This window comes from Elgaria multicarinata, chromosome 7 (genome assembly GCF_023053635.1).
Source record: "Elgaria multicarinata webbii isolate HBS135686 ecotype San Diego chromosome 7, rElgMul1.1.pri, whole genome shotgun sequence".
Classification (NCBI taxonomy): Eukaryota; Metazoa; Chordata; class Lepidosauria; order Squamata; family Anguidae; genus Elgaria; species Elgaria multicarinata.
The window spans coordinates 26,071,437-26,087,382 of NC_086177.1; the positions used below are offsets into that span (position 1 = coordinate 26,071,437).

The 15,946-nt window shown below is 42.5% G+C and overlaps 1 protein-coding gene across 1 annotated transcript in view; it reads left to right on the forward strand.

The window, feature by feature from the left end:
* Window positions 1-15,946, forward strand: part of LOC134401376 (cadherin-6) — a 76,312-nt gene that overhangs the window by 33,596 nt on the left and 26,770 nt on the right. Inside the window, exons 2-5 of the mRNA XM_063130257.1 lie at window positions 2,920-3,214; window positions 6,510-6,629; window positions 8,970-9,137; window positions 13,412-13,599. Of these exons, the coding sequence (XP_062986327.1) occupies window positions 2,920-3,214; window positions 6,510-6,629; window positions 8,970-9,137; window positions 13,412-13,599 (771 nt within the window). The remainder of the gene's footprint in view (window positions 1-2,919; window positions 3,215-6,509; window positions 6,630-8,969; window positions 9,138-13,411; window positions 13,600-15,946) is intronic.

Sequence of the window (15,946 nt, forward strand, 5' to 3'; positions counted from 1 at the left end):
TTATCAAATGGAAACAAACAAAAATACAATATTTTTCAGTGAAAATAATTTGGACAAGGGTCATTAAGTCATCAATCATTGGGCTTGTTCAGACAACATGCTAAACCATGGTTAGCTGCTAACCCTTTTACAGCAAATGATTAGTGAGTGTGTTTAAACTGTGGTTATGTAGCCACCATGGTTAGGAATGGATCATGCAACATGCTAAGCCATAATGTTTAGTTCAAAATGCTTAACCACCATGGCTTAGCATGTTACCTAAACAGTGAGAGCTCAATAGCATACAAACCTGCAAGAATCAGCCCACAATTCAATTAACCTATAATAGGGTGCCTTGTACAAAAAGATAATCACACAGTGAAGAATAGGAAAGTAGGGTGTGTGTGTTTTTGAAGAGTATTTTTATGCAGACATTCTTTCTTCAGAAACTGTCACTTTCCCCCAAATGTGATGCAAAATTAAATCTTGGGAGGTTCTTGATCTTGTCACTACATCTTTGCAATAATGACAAAGACACTCTGCAGGTTTTACTTTGGCATATATTAAAAATAACTTGTTTGTTTCAACCTGCAGTGAAGCTGTATTTTTTAAGTTGAATGTGAAGATGGAGCATTTTTGTCCTTATTTAAAGCGCACACAGTGAATTACTTTGGCATTCTGTATACCTTTTCCCCAAACTGTTCAACAGCATGCATACTTCCTCCCATATAGCATTTTTGTTTGCTTTAGAGGATCTTTCATTTTCTAGAATATGGGTGAGGAAACCAGGGCTAGATCTACATTACTGATTTATAGCCGTATTGAATTGCACTGATAACTGTTGGGGTACATTACACATTCCATTCAACACTTTCATAGAGTTATTTCTCACTTTTTATTCATATTTTCCATAATACCACAACAAATGTCATTGTGTGTTCTACGAGCAACAAGGATATAGCATTACCATGATGGGATTGTAATGATTTGATACAAGGTGTAGATCTCGCCCAGGGTCATGCTATGGGTTTTGCCAACCTTCTAGCTTTGCGCGGCCATGTAGTCCTCCTTTTTGGTTTCCAAAATATAGTCACCCTAGTCTTTAGAGCAAAATGTTTTTGCATCTCATTTTGGTCAAATGGCGCCAAGGCTCAAACATGTTTAAAGGCGCAATCTTAGGCATGTTTGAACAGAAAAACATCCTACAACTTAGTAGGATTTTTTTTCTGTCTAAACATGCATAGGATACACCCATAGTTCTTAAGAATCTGTTTCCAAAGCTGGATCCATGGGTTCTGGAGGAAATCATCTAGTCTTAATAACCCAATGAACGTATTGTCAGAGAACAAGAAATGACCCCAGAGCAGAAAACCTTCTGCATCCAAAACAAGGGCCTGTATAATTTCAGTCATGCCTTTTTCATAGGAAAAACCTTCAGAACTGGGAAGAGGTGAATCAACCACCACTTGGGGGTCAATCTCTATTTTCTTAGGATAAGAAGTTGGGATTATGAAAAGCCAATCAGGGAACACAACCCCCAAAATGAGACTCCCATGTTCCAGGCTAGCAAAGGTTGATCCTCCCAGAGTGCAGGACACGGAATAATGGGCTCAAGTTACAGGAAGCCAGATTCCGGCTGGACATTAGGAAAAACTTCCTGACTGTTAGAGCAGTACGACAATGGAACCAGTTACCTAGGGAGGTTGTGGGCACTAGAGGCCTTCAAGAGGCAGCTGAACAGCCATCTGTCAGGTGTGCTTTAGGGTGGATTCCTGCATTGAGCAGGGAGTTGGACTCAATGGCCTTGTAAATCCCTTCCAACTCTACAATTCTATGATTCAAATTAAGCAGTCGTAATGTTGAACTGCTCACCCAGGGTGGAAAAAATTAATAAAGTACATCTCTGAGGCTAATATGGGAAGGAATTTAGACATCCCCCTAGAAAGTTTTAGGTTTTTTCAGGGTGCTTAATGGTAAATTTCAAGCAAAGTTCCATTCTATCTAGTTCAGCACTAGTAACTAGGCAGAATGGAAATGGGGAGGTAGGTAGACTGTTTTTGTCTAGATGACCTACATACACATTAAACTAGACATGAACTGACATTAAGTGTGTCTTTGCTCTTAACATGCTGGCTTATAAAAAAAAAGCAAATTGAATCAGTGGGGGGCAGCAATAATTCTCAGGGTCACAACAGGTGATGAGGGGAGTTTAACCTTTACACTCCATGCTTCAGTCCCAAAGAAAATCCCTCCTTTGAACCTGGTATTTGCATTAGGAAGAAATCCATCTTCCCCAGTTAGCACCAATCTGGGATTTTCTCCCAATGGAAAAACCAGCAATGGGGAACTTCCTCTTAATGCAAATGCCAGAGGAGGGATTTTCCCCAGGACCACAGCAAAGGAGAAATAGGTTAAATTCCTTCTCCATGCCTCCTGTGCTCCTGATGATTATCACTAACATGCACATCGCAAGTGCTATTTGCATTTTTAAAAAACATTGTGCTAAATGCAAAGCCGTATTTAAGGTATGCGTTTCGTTTGGCCCAAAGACAAACTGGTTGTGCTGGCTCCCAAAATGGAGATTTGCCCTTTTAAAATGGAAGGCAGTAAAATCAAGCTGGCCAAACCTTTGGCAGCCATGGCTGGTGCAGTCCAAGTTCGTGCTAAGCCCTCTTTTTACAGCAATCTCCTTTTCAAAACTAAACAAACAAACAAACAAAATGCATGCTTTGCCTTAATGAGATTTGGCTAGCTGGGAATAGCTTATGATGGGAAAGGATCTAGAGGGGATTGAGATGAACAGCACAGTAAATAAACTCGCTGGGATGTTCTAGCTAGTGAATGCTGCTTAAACATGAATCACAGTTGACAGATATTCAGCTTCAGGAATGACTTCCCAATTATTTATCCCTTTGTTTAAAATTCTTATTTTTCTCACAGCTTCACTCTGACCAGGACAAAGGAGATGGTTCACTTAAATACATCCTTTCTGGAGATGGGGCAGGAGACCTCTTCATTATCAATGAAAACACTGGAGATATACAGGCCACAAGGAGGCTAGACAGGGAAGAAAAGCCTGTTTACACTCTTCGCGCTCAAGCTGTCAACAAAAGGACTGGAGTACCGGTGGAGCCGGAGTCAGAGTTCATCATAAAGATTCACGACATCAATGACAATGAGCCACTGTTTACAAAGGACATTTACAATGCCAGTGTCCCAGAAATGTCTGATGTAGGTAAGTATCACTTCAGTGAAAAATGCAGAGATCAGATTTTACTAGCTGATCAAGAGACAATTCTAGACTCAATCCAGTGACGACTTCCTCATGTGCCAAAGTGGGCAGGAATCTATTGAGCGTGCATTCTTGACTTGCCATGAAAATATGAGAATAGAGAGCTGGTGGGTCAACACAGGTGATCATGTCCCAAATGGTAATTCTCACAGTGCACTTGAAATGATGTGGAAAGCTGGTTGTTCATAACATCCCACCCCGTGATGAGGAGGATTCTACCATGCAAGAAACAGAGGAAGGGGGACAGTACTAGTGCCTCCCACACCACCTTAGAAAAGTGCTACCGGTTACCAGCTCCCCTCATATTAACATGCAAGCCATGTTTATGTCAATGTAGAAGTCAACATCTACAAACCAATGCAGATGTCAACAAAGTGATGGATCCAGATTTAATAATATGTAGAAGAGAGTCAATGAAATCAATGAGATTTAGATTAGTCATGACTAACTTAAGTCCCATTGATTTCAATGCATCTACTCTAACTAAATCTGCATCCAATGCCAAGTATTCAGCCATTCTTTGGAGATACGCTCTTTTATGAGGATTGCTTTGCTGGATTATATGAAGGTTCATCTAGTACAGCATTGTATTTCTAATAATGACTAATCAAATGCTTCCTGAAGATCCTGAGCAACAGCAAAAAAATGATGCTAACCTGCCATGTCATTCAGATCTGGGATACTTCCACCATCTTTAGAGATGGCATGTGGTTATCTTGGCTAATAGCTATGGATAGACCTAAATTCTCCATGAATTTGGGTAATCCTTTTCAAAGCCCACTTTGACTAGTACCTATTACATTGTGTGCTATAAGAACAATCATGCTCCATAAAAAAATCCTTTGTTGTCTTAAGAAGGGGAACAACATTTGCATTAGGGGAGATTTACACATTTTTGTTGGTTTTAAACTATTCAGTAACAAGAAGGAAGAAAAGAAATGGTTGTTGGGAAGAGGCATGCTTATCAATATTCTTCTCAGACATTAACATTAGCCATATTTTTTTGCTCACTTGCATTGCAAGTTTTGTATAAACCCATGCCACCATTTCCCTTTTTCTTCCCAATATTTTCCCCACAAATGAAAGTTCAGTGGCACTTAACCTATTAGTACTACTACTACTACTACTACTACATTTATATCCTGCTTTTTCCCCTTCTGCATGGGATCCAAAGCAGCTTATGGGGTCCCCTTCCTCTCAATTTTATCCTCACAACAGCCCTGAGAGGTAGGTTAGGCTGAGAGTCAGTGACTGGCCCAAAGTCACCCAGTGAGCTTCATGGCTGGGTGTTGGTGTTGGTGGTGGTATAGAACCCAGATTGCTCAAGTGCCAATTCAACACTCTAACCACTACATCACTGGGTCTTTAAATGTGCTGATGGTGAACAGGTAAAACATCTCCTTATCTCTTAGGCAGTCCTGAGTGTGCGCAGCACTTGTACACTAGCATTGCCACTGACCAGGATATGTAGTGCTGGCAAGCCGATATCTATCTATTTAGATATAGATAGATAGATAGATAGATAGATAGATAGATAGATAGATAGACAGACAGATAGATAGATACTAGCTGCTGTCCAAATGATAAAGACCCCAAAGTGGGCTATGCATCTTCACCCAATTGGCTTCCTCTGGAAATGTAACCTTTTGTCCCCACCATAGTCCTGATTGGAATCCCCCCCCCCCATGTCTGCTATTCATAATGCAAGAAAAGTTCCCATTGGAACCAGTGGGAGCTCTCTTCCCATTGTGGATAGAAGTCATGGGGGCAGAATTCCAACTGGGACCACAGCAGGTCTCCCCCATTCATTCTGTGGTCCCTATTCAGCTGTCCCCCGGGAATTTGTGAAGGCAAAGTCAACTATGCATGGGCAAAAATCATAGCAAACTTCACATCTATAATGTAGGGGAGAATACTGGGGACAGTTGTCACCCCCATTTTTCAGGAGAAGGGATGGGAGGACAAGTGATTCTCAGACAGTTCAGGGGAGCTTGAAAATCACTTCAAAGCTTATTTTAGCTTGTTCCCATTTTTTGTTTTACACCTGTTTTGGGGGTTCCTTCAAATGGGAAATGCATGGGAATTCTGTGTGTATATTTCCAAAGTGTGCATTTCCCCACCCCCTGTTGACTAAAGTGTGAAACTGTATATTTTTGGGGAAATGCACATTTCAAAGTGTGTATTTTTAAGCAAGTTTTGAATGTGATTGCAAATTCGAGAATTTGCAAATATTTCTCCAAGACAAGTGCGCCTTGCTTGCGTTCACATTCAGGATTGACAATGGAACCAATTCCCTAGGGAGGTCGTGGGCTCTCCCACACTAGAGGCCTTCAAGATGCAGCTGGACAGTCATCTGCCAGGGATGCTTTAAGGTGGACATTGAGCTCACCCCAAAAGACCCCTGAAATGGTATCTCTGTTGGAAGCTCCAGGTTCTGAGCACATGTAGCTGGCCAGAAGCAAGCATGATCATTTAAAACAGTGGTTCCCAAAGTGGGCGGTGGGATTGCATAGGGTGGCGTTGAGAGGCAAGGGGGCAGCAGGGGGGCACTAAGAGGCAAAGGGGTGGCAGGGGGGCGCTCAAGGTGGTCTTTTCCGTACCAGGAGTTTTGGTTACAGAAGGAAATTTCTGATTGCTATCCTGCACTATGGAGAGTGGTTCAGAAGCTCCTGGTTGCATTTCCAACATCATATTTGGTGGAATGTGGTTTTAGTGTGGTCTGCCTACTTCTCTCCAAGCAAAGAAATCGACTCCAGATTACTAAATGTGGTGATTTAAGACTCATGTTAAGTGACTTTAAACCAGACATTGGGAAACTGGTATCACTTCATCAAGCCCATCCATCACATTAAGAATTTACAGAATAGTGAGGTACTCTACCCTAGTTACTAAATGAGATATCTAATATTCTTGCTAAACGACTATCAGACTTTGAAAAGATGATATCACTGGATCAAGTTCATCAATTATGTTTAATTGAATAAACTAAACAAATGTAATTGGATTTTGAATAAATATTCAATTAATTGTTACTGTTTTGAATTTTATTATTTTCTTCCATAGTGGGTTGTTGAAGACCACTGTTCTGATAATGATTTTTATAGTGTAGGGTAGGGGGCACTGGGCATGAGTCTGTGGAACCAAAGGGGTGGTTACCTGAAAAAGTTTGGGAACCACTGATTTAAAATGATGTCCTTTGGCAGAGCAGCTTATATTTTTCTACATTTTATGTTTGCAGGTACATTTGTGGTTCAAGTCACAGCGACGGATGCCGATGACCCTACGTATGGGAACAGTGCTAGAGTTGTCTACAGCATTCTCCAGGGGCAGCCATATTTCTCCGTCGAGTCTGAGTCAGGTCAGGGGACCTTAATCTGTCATTCTCTGACAACTTCTATAATTTAAAATGACGTGCTAAGTCGAGCTAGGACATATTAGGCAAATTCTTCAAGGAAATTCCATTTGACTCGGTGCAGACTTTGAGAGGCCCGATAGAGCGATACATCTGTAAATGTGACACATTATTTTAATCTTCATATCTGAACCTAATCAGCAGAACATAGCCTAGATGCAAAGCCCTGTTCCAGTCCATTTAGACAAACAAACACTGGGTATATTTAGGACACTGGCATTAAAAGCAATGCTCAGTTCAGTCATTTGGCTTTGATGGGTGAAAAGGAAAGGGATGATATCAAAGTAATTGGAATCAGGGATGGCATTTTTGCTTCTTTTATGGCTTATACAAGAAGCTGACTTGAAAATGAATTCAGTAACCCTGTATCTAACATCATGGATCGCTCATAGGATGCAATAGGTAATTTACTCCTCTGCTGCACACCCACTACTTCGCACCTGGCCCTGATTTGTGCACCTCAGGATTCTCTCAAAAAAAGCCAAGTAGATCCCACAAACCAAAGTCAGTACTCACCCATCCCCTCTGACATAGAAGGTAAGACTTTCCCAAGCCTCTTAAAGCTATGAAACCTTTGGTCTACTTCTGACTGCATTTTTGTTCTTAAGAGGGGCCGAGGGGATTCACAAACAGCTTAAAGTTTCCATCCCAGGTATAGGTTGATGCTTTCAGCCTTCTCTAAAGAGATGCCCTACAGATGTTTTAGAGTACAACTCCTATTATCCCTGACCCTGGTGGTTGGGATTGATGGGAGCTATAGTCCAAAACATCTGGAGAGCATAAGGGCTCCCTTGACAAGGAATGGGGAGAAACACTAAACCTTCTTTATTGTTGTCACCCTAAACACTAGGAAGTTAGTAGAGCACATCCTTGCATGCAGACAGTCCCAGCTAGCTCAGAATTTTGGTAGTTGCTGTTCAACACATCTGAAAGGACCCAGGTTGGGAAGGCTGGTGTGACCGAGCCTTGTGAACCTGGTTTTCATAACCTTGTGAACCTTGACACTTTGTGTCAAATCATTACAATCCCATCAGTAATGCTTTATCCCTCTTGCGTATTTTATACGTCGTAGAACACACACTGACATTTGTTGCGGTCTTTTGGATAATGTGGAATAAAAAGCAGGAAATAACATTATGAAAGCAGTGTATGGAATGTGAGATGTTCCCCAACAGTTATCAGTCCACTATTGCTGTAAGCAGCAGTGTAGACAAATGGGACCTGCAGCAAAACAGTACGGTGGAAATGGTCCACATTCAGGATTTCAGCCACTCCGTCCCATTCTTCCACCCCATTTTTCTATGTCTCCACTCCCCCCACTCCCCAGTCAGTATTCTATGGCCATTAAGCATGTACAGTCTTCATTGGGGTGTTTGGGAGCATCCCCCCACCCTTTTCGTTTAGGGTTGTTTTCTATAGATTTTTGTTCTTCTGCAAATTTGGGGGTTGATATCTCTCGCTTGTGTGTAGATGGTGCTGTTTTGGCTACATGAGCAATAGCACTGACAACGTAATCATGATAAACAGAAGGAAAGAGGAATGGGTCCCAAATGCCTGAAAAGGCACCAAATGCCTAAGGAAAGCCATTAGGAGTTCGTTATTTCTGCCGGTCACGATACGTGTGTGTGTGTGTGTGTTGCTTTTACTTCTTCCACCACTGTTTGTAATTTTAAATAAATAGAAAGAATGCTTGGGTACTTGCTAAATTGCTTTCAATTTCATTCCAAATTCATAGTAGCGTAATATCTTTATAAGGCCAACCAAAATATGCAAACTCTCAAGATCTCCTCATTAGGCAACATGTTATAAAATGCAGGTGGGGGTATAAGGGAAAAGAAGGGGAAAATATTGACTTGATGGTGATGTTGCATTGTTTTGAAGTAAGAGAATAATGCATTACCATCTAAAGAAGGGAGGTGAGGGGAATACCAAGACCATGGCCAAATCTACACCAAGCACTTTAAAAATGGTTTGAAAACGGTATAAGTAATGTGTCCTGGGCCTGAACAGTTGTCAAAACCATTGTAAACTGCTATAAGAAGTAGTGTAGATCCTGCCCATGATGCCCAGAATCTAAAATTACCTAGCTGTACCACTGAAGAATAGTATCCCGCTCAGCCTACTGCTAGATGTTTCCATCCTTAAAGAGGGCATCTGGAAGAAAGTCCTGCCCATTGATGTCAGACCCATACAGAAAGAGAGATGCTGGATTCCAGACACTGCATGTAAGTATTTCCAACAAAACATCAGTATCTTCCATTGTGTCTTTAATTCTCTCATTCACAGGCATCATCAAAACAGCTCTGCTGAACATGGATCGAGAAAACAGAGAGCAGTACCAAGTGGTCATACAAGCCAAGGACATGGGAGGACAGATGGGTGGATTATCAGGAACCACAACAGTGAACATCACTCTGATTGATGTCAATGACAACCCACCTCACTTCCCTCAGAGTATGGGAATCTTTTATCATTTGGCCTCATTTAGTAAAGGCGCTGATCAGTTCTGCAATCAAATTATGTGAACCTTACAAGCACATAGCTCAATAGCAATTTCTGACTCCTTTCTTTTCAGTAGTTAAGGAGTACCCTGTGGGTACCCTATTAGAACTATGGAAGATTTGTCGGCTATCTCTGATCCTGGGCTGAAAGATTGTTGTTTTGCTATGTACCGTGGAAACTACACACCACAACCTCAAAAGGCTCTTGCCTGTAGAAAGCTTGAACATTAGGAAGAGGATTATGCTAGGACCCCTCTCCCTGATATATTAGGGCCAGGGGGAAGGATTAAACCTCCCACCCAACCCCAATTCCCCCCTAAAATTCCACACACATTTCAGGGGGGGGGGGATAAAATGGACACCACAGAGGTCAAACCCATGGTGGAGGTGGGAGGTAAAATTTTAGTTGAGAAAATAGGTGGAGGGAAGGCTTAATCCTTTCCTCCTGTAGTGTGCTGGTCCTGATCCAGGTGAAGGCTGTACACAGTTACACTGGAGAAAAGAAAAATATCCATTTCAGCTACACTTCTGTAGCCTGGCCCTCATTTTTCCATAGTTGTTGGGGACTGTACCAACCAAGTGCTTTTCTCTCCAAGGAAAATAATTCTGGACACATAACTAATGTCACATTTTATATATTTTAAGATGTGATTGGGGATTTCTTCCAATTGAAAAATAATGCAATAATATAGGGCAAACCTTGGCCTATAGGGCAGACCTTGGCCTGTGGGTATGGCAAGAAGAAACCCCCATTGACATGAGTAGGCCGTAATGTGAGATGCAGCTCCGTGACCCAAAAAGAATTACCCATCTCTAGCCACAGGCCTCTGACATACTCCGAGACAATGACACAGAAACTCAATGACCAAACGGTCCCCCAAGACAATATCTTTGGGCCATTTGCAGCTCGTTAACAAGAAAGTCCCAGCAACATCTCTCACGCAGCCAGACAGCAGATTGGAAAAGCTCTCATTCTGGGCAGATGGTCTCTTCTTCGCTCTCTCTTTGTGGTGTAGGGGACCTGCTGGGAATGTCAGCTTTGCAGGGCCAGGTGATGTACCAATAACTCCTTAGTCCAGGTCACTGCTTGCAGAAGAGCCCCAGCTCAATCCCTGGCATCTCCAGGTAAGGCTGGGAAACTCTGGAGATCCTCTGCCAGTCAATATAGACATTGCTGAGCTAAGTGGGCTCACAGTATAACACAGCCTCCTATTGTGAAATCCATACTACTGTAGTACCTTTATTAGATCCACCAAAAGTTCACAAATGTTGTGCAAGCTTTCGAGATCACCACATCTCTTCATCAGGAAAGATGTTACAAAAAACAGGTTTGGGGCCAGGGGGCAGGCAGGGATACCTGCACAGCCCAACTGTGCTTTAGGGAATGAGCAAAAAAGTGCTACTGCAGTTTTGGGAACAGCTACTATGTGCTTAAACTGGCTTAAACACAGCAAGGGAAAATGGATACCACCCTGCTCAGGCGGGAGGACTGCAGCAGGACAGGGAGTGGAGGGATAGTTTAAATCACACACCGTGGTTTAATAGGCTTTGTATGGAGGAGCATCGTGGACTATTTAAAAAATAAGCTTCTGTGCGAATCTTATTAAACCATCATGGATTAAAGTGACAGCCGAACTCACCTACTATTTATGTACTACCTAAAGGCGAAGGAAATGCCTGATTATAGGCTACCAAAACTATGTTTTGATGAACAACTAGGCCCAAATAGCTTGAAAGAGAGATGTGAAGCATTGTCCGAGGATCACTTTTGAGACATTAAGTACTATTGATTTTGGAGGGGTCTAAAAATTGATCAAGGGTAAAGTGTTCAACAAAGACTACAATTGGGATATGGAAAGTCAAGCAAACGCCAGGTTTTCCTTGTGGTATAGGCATAGAAAAATAAATCATACTCTGCAGCAGTATTTACATGATCTTACATTTCCTTTACTAAGAAAGGCCTTCACCAAGCTGCATTTTCAAACTATCTCTACTGCTTGTTTGGAAGGCAGGTTTCTTAAAGTCCCAGGGCACCAACATTTCTATGTCTGTAGCCAGCACCTGGTGGAGAATATTCATCATTATTTGTTGTACTGCCCAGAGAGAGAGGGTTTTTTAACCCTGTTTTCTTTCTCTATCCTGAGATGTCAGATCTTGCAAAAATTTGTAGGTTTTTAGCTGACTAGAACAAATATCTTATGTACCAAGTTTCATTATTTGCAATAGCTGCTTTTAAAATTAGACAGAATTATGTGTGTGTGTGTGTGTGTACACACACACACATAACATAAGAGCCCTGATGGATCAGACCAAGGGTCCATCTAGTCCAGCACTCTGTTCACACAGTGGCCAACCAGCTGTCAACCAGGAGTCAACAAACAGTACACAAGTGCTACAGCAACCTCCCCATACATGTTCCCCAGCATACTGCCTCCAATACTGGAGGTACCATATAGCCAACCAGGACTAGTAGCCACTGAAAGCTTTCTTCTCCAGGAATGTATCCAACCCCCTTTAAAGCCATCCAAATCAGTGGCCATCATTATATCTTCAATATTGTTTGATTGATTCCCTATTGTGGATTTGTTTGGGGTTTTCTCTTTTTTTCCTCTCCTGGTTTGCTATCACCTTTGGTTTTAAGCAAATAAAGATTGAACATAGAACGGGTAAGTGCTTGCACTTACAGCAGCCTCCTCCAACTTGGGCCCTTTCTACACCATCATTTTTTGGACGGATCATCATGGGATCATCCCTGTGTGTCCAAATGATGCACAGGGGATCCGGGATCAAGGAGGGATGATCCCTCCATTTCCCTGAGATAACTGAGACCTGTTATCCCAGTATTACATGTGGTCCCGGGATGACTCCGAGGACCGCAGGCGGTGTGGGTGCCCATCCCGGCTTCTTCCCTCTTCCCTGTGAGTAGTGGGGGTCATCAAAGGGAAGGAGCCGGGACAGGGGCAGTCCAGGGCCATCAGGGTGGGTTGGGGAGCAGGGTCGGGCTTCTTCTTTTTTAACCCTATTAATTTTCGCTGGATCGCGAGTGCTCTTCAGCTTTGTCGCTTTTAAAATGAAGAGAGATTGAAACAACTGGGCATGTTTAGCCTGGAGAACAGAAGATTGAGGGGAGACATGATAGCACTCTTCAAATACTTGAAAGGTTGTCACACAGAGGAGGGCCAGTATCTCTTCTTGATCCTCCCAGAGTGCAGGACACAGAATAACGGGCTCGAGTTAAAGGAAGCCAGATTCCAGCTGGACATCAGGAAAAACGTCCTGACAGTTAGAGCAGTATGACAATGGAATCAGTTACCTAGGGAGGTTGTGGGCTCTCCCACACTAGAGGCATTCAAGAGGCAGCTGGACAACCATCTGTCAGGGATGCTTTAGGGTGGATTCCTGCATTGAGCAGGGGGTTGGACTCGATGGCCTTGTAGGCCCCTTCCAACTCTACTATTCTATGATTCTATGACTCCTGTGACATCATGAAGCCCGTTTAGATTGAGGGCGACGATCCCGGAAGCTGGTAAGTCCGGGATCGCCCCCTCTCCCTCCCTCTACACCCGTAGGTGTACAAAGGGCTTTGGTCTCTCCAGATGTTTTAGACTGCAACTCCCACCATTCCTGATCATTATCCATGCTGGCTGGGGCTGATGGGAGTCAAAACATTTAAAGGGCACCAGGTTGAGGACAGTTGCTTTATAGGCACTTATTATTATTATTATTATTATTATTATTATTATTATTATTTATATAGCACCATCAATGTACATGAAGGTCTTATTTTGTGATGTGAAACATCACAATTTATTTTTCGAAGTGAAACTTGTCGCGATCTCCTGCTGTGTGCAGGAAAAGTGGCATGATAAAAATGCCCATCGAATGGGCCATGTGATCCTTGTTTACTTCCTCTTTCTTTTCCATGAAGAAAGAGGAAGTATCGAATGACAGAAGTGGGGGTTGGGGAGAAGTGACAGTAGGGAACCATGATTTCCCCCCTGCCTGATTATGCTGTAAGTGTCCAGGAGCCAAAAAGGCCCACAGACAGCTAGACTGAAGGAGCAGCAATCTAGTCGTAACTCTAAACAGTATAGATACTGATAGAATAGGTGTAGTAAGAAAATCTGTACATGACTGGAGGGTGGGTTTTATTTTATTTTTGCAGGGGGGGGGCAAGCCCAAATAATTCTGAATGCCTGACTAAAGTGTCCATCTTTTTACTCACAGGTACCTACCAGTTCAAAATTCCAGAGTCCACACCACCTGATTCACCAGTCGGCCGGATAAAGGCCAGCGACGCCGATATAGGTCCAAATGCAGAGATGGAATACAGCATCATTGAAGGGGATGGCTCAGAAATGTTTGGTGTAATCACAGATAAGGAGACACAAGAAGGCATCGTAACAGTAAGAAAGGTGCATATTTTAAGATGCCTCATTGTCCCGCTTTGCATTGCAAACGTTATGGAATTGAACATGACAGAATGCTGGAAACACATATGTGAAAACATATTGGGATACTGTTCTTTCCATTGAATGAAATTAAGATTTCTGTTAGTGTGCATTCTCTCTCCCTCCTTCTTTCCCTGCCCCTTCTCTTCTCTCTCCTCCTCTCTTGTTCTTTTGTTGTTGTTTTTTTTTTTTTTTGAGAGCGGTAGCTTATTAGATCATAGGTGGGAATCATCTAATTATATGACACCTTTTGTTGTCGGAAAGAGTTAGGCTAATCTCATTTACAAGCAACCGATCTGGCAAGCTTGATAAGGTTACAGATATCAGCCCGCATCACTTCAAGCCAAGTCAGCGCGAAAGAGACATTGTGTAGATTTTCAAACACACACTTTTGCCTGTAGATATCAATATGACACCTGTCATGGCTTGTTCGTACAGACATGCCTCATAGGACTCAATCGCGATATCAGTTGTGGGGGATTGGTTGGTTCATGTCTGGTTCTGAAAATAACCCTTCAGCCAGGTTTCATACAACACAAGGAATAAAAATTGATTGGGGGGTGGCAGCTTTAAGGCCTTGTCATATTTCTTCTGTCCCCTCAGGTTTGCATGATGTAGTCAAATCTAATTGCAACTACCTCACCCACAGCTCCTCCATTTGCCCCCAGCAGTAGGGAGATCCAGGGGTAGCCCTTACAGGGTCTGTTTCTTTGTGAGGGGAGAGCACTGGAAGCAGTCTCTGTTTGTTGAGCATGGGGAAGAGAAACTTCACTTCATCAGAAAGCACATGCCTTCCACTTGGAACCCTTCTCCCTTCCCCCAAGGCTGCTCCGCCAATCCAACTAGTAAGGCCAATGTCTTTTTTTCCACTGACTGCATTGCAACTACCCGTTACTTCTCCAGCCCCCAGCCAAGCATGTGGGTTGTGTCAGGACTCAGCAGACCCCCTCAACGCTCACAGTGAGAAATCGTAGAAGACGGCAAAAGCCATCGAGGCAAACATAATCTTGGCTAGTTATTCTAGAAATATCAACCGACCCATCCGTGCTCGTTAAGGAGCCATCAAGTCAAACAAACGGTGGTTATCTCTTCCCTTGACACAATGCAATAACATTCCCACTGTACTGTTTCATTGAAGGTCACCCTTGATTGCTTTTGACTTCACTTAATGTCCTTGGTGCATTTCCAGTGGAGAATAACCTCTCTCTTTTTTTTTTAACCATATGGCTTCCTCACACATACACAAATGTGGCCCGTTTATCTGGTTGATGCTTTTAGGGAAAAGGAAAGACAATTCAAACTGAGCAATTTGTGTTCGCATTTGCAAGGACATGTTATTTTGTGGTAGGAACTGTGTGGGGAAGTGTTCATTTCAGAATGACGGGAATGTGGCTCTGAACCTGAACCTTTCCCTTAATACATCCTGACGTAAGTCAGGGGGTGTCTGAAATTTTCTGTTGACATCAATAATGATAAAGCCATTAACAACTTCTAAAAGGTGAAGGATTGTATGTATGTCTGTCAGCATCACATTCTCTCAGCAAGGCTCTTCTTCCTATTCTGGACATTCAAGATTTCAGTAACTGATAATATTAAGATTATGGGTATATGCACTTGCAACTACCTTCTTAGTTGAAGCCTTCATAGTAAGGTTGGGGCAAGTTACTCAAAATGGAGCTGCTTGAATATGAGAGCACTCTTGCTTGATTCAGAGCAGACCCAATTGCAGGCAAACATAGCTTTTTCCTTGAGTTGACTTTGGGCCTAACTTGCACAGAGTCACAGACATACACACACCCTCCTTATCCCCTCCAAAATAAAAACAAAAACATCTTTTCCTGAAGAAGATGGAGGGGTAGAAGATAAAGGAGAGCTCCCCTCAAAAAAAATCCTTTAAAACAAAAAAAAAAAAAGATTGTTTCTTTCCTCTCAAAACAGTACAATTAACCCATACAAAGGGCCTTTTCCTCAGGGGCAACTTGAAAAAGAAGCTTTTTCTTCATAGGGATCATGACTGAGGTGTTCTCTAAATTAGCTATTTATTTTCTGGCCGCTCATGGAAATTTCTGGGTCAATTTAATGATGCTGTAATCAAACAAGAGATCTCATGTAGTTTCCCACCCCCACCCCCACTTTATTCCATTTTAAAATACATCACAAGTAAGATGGAATAAACCCTTAATGCCATGAAATCAGCAGCGTGTAAAGCTGGCATTGCATTGTGGACCTGCTGAGGCAGAGAGGAAGGAATGGAGGGAGAAGAGGGTAAAATGCTTCCCTGCAACAAAGGGAAACAGATCTGATCCCCATG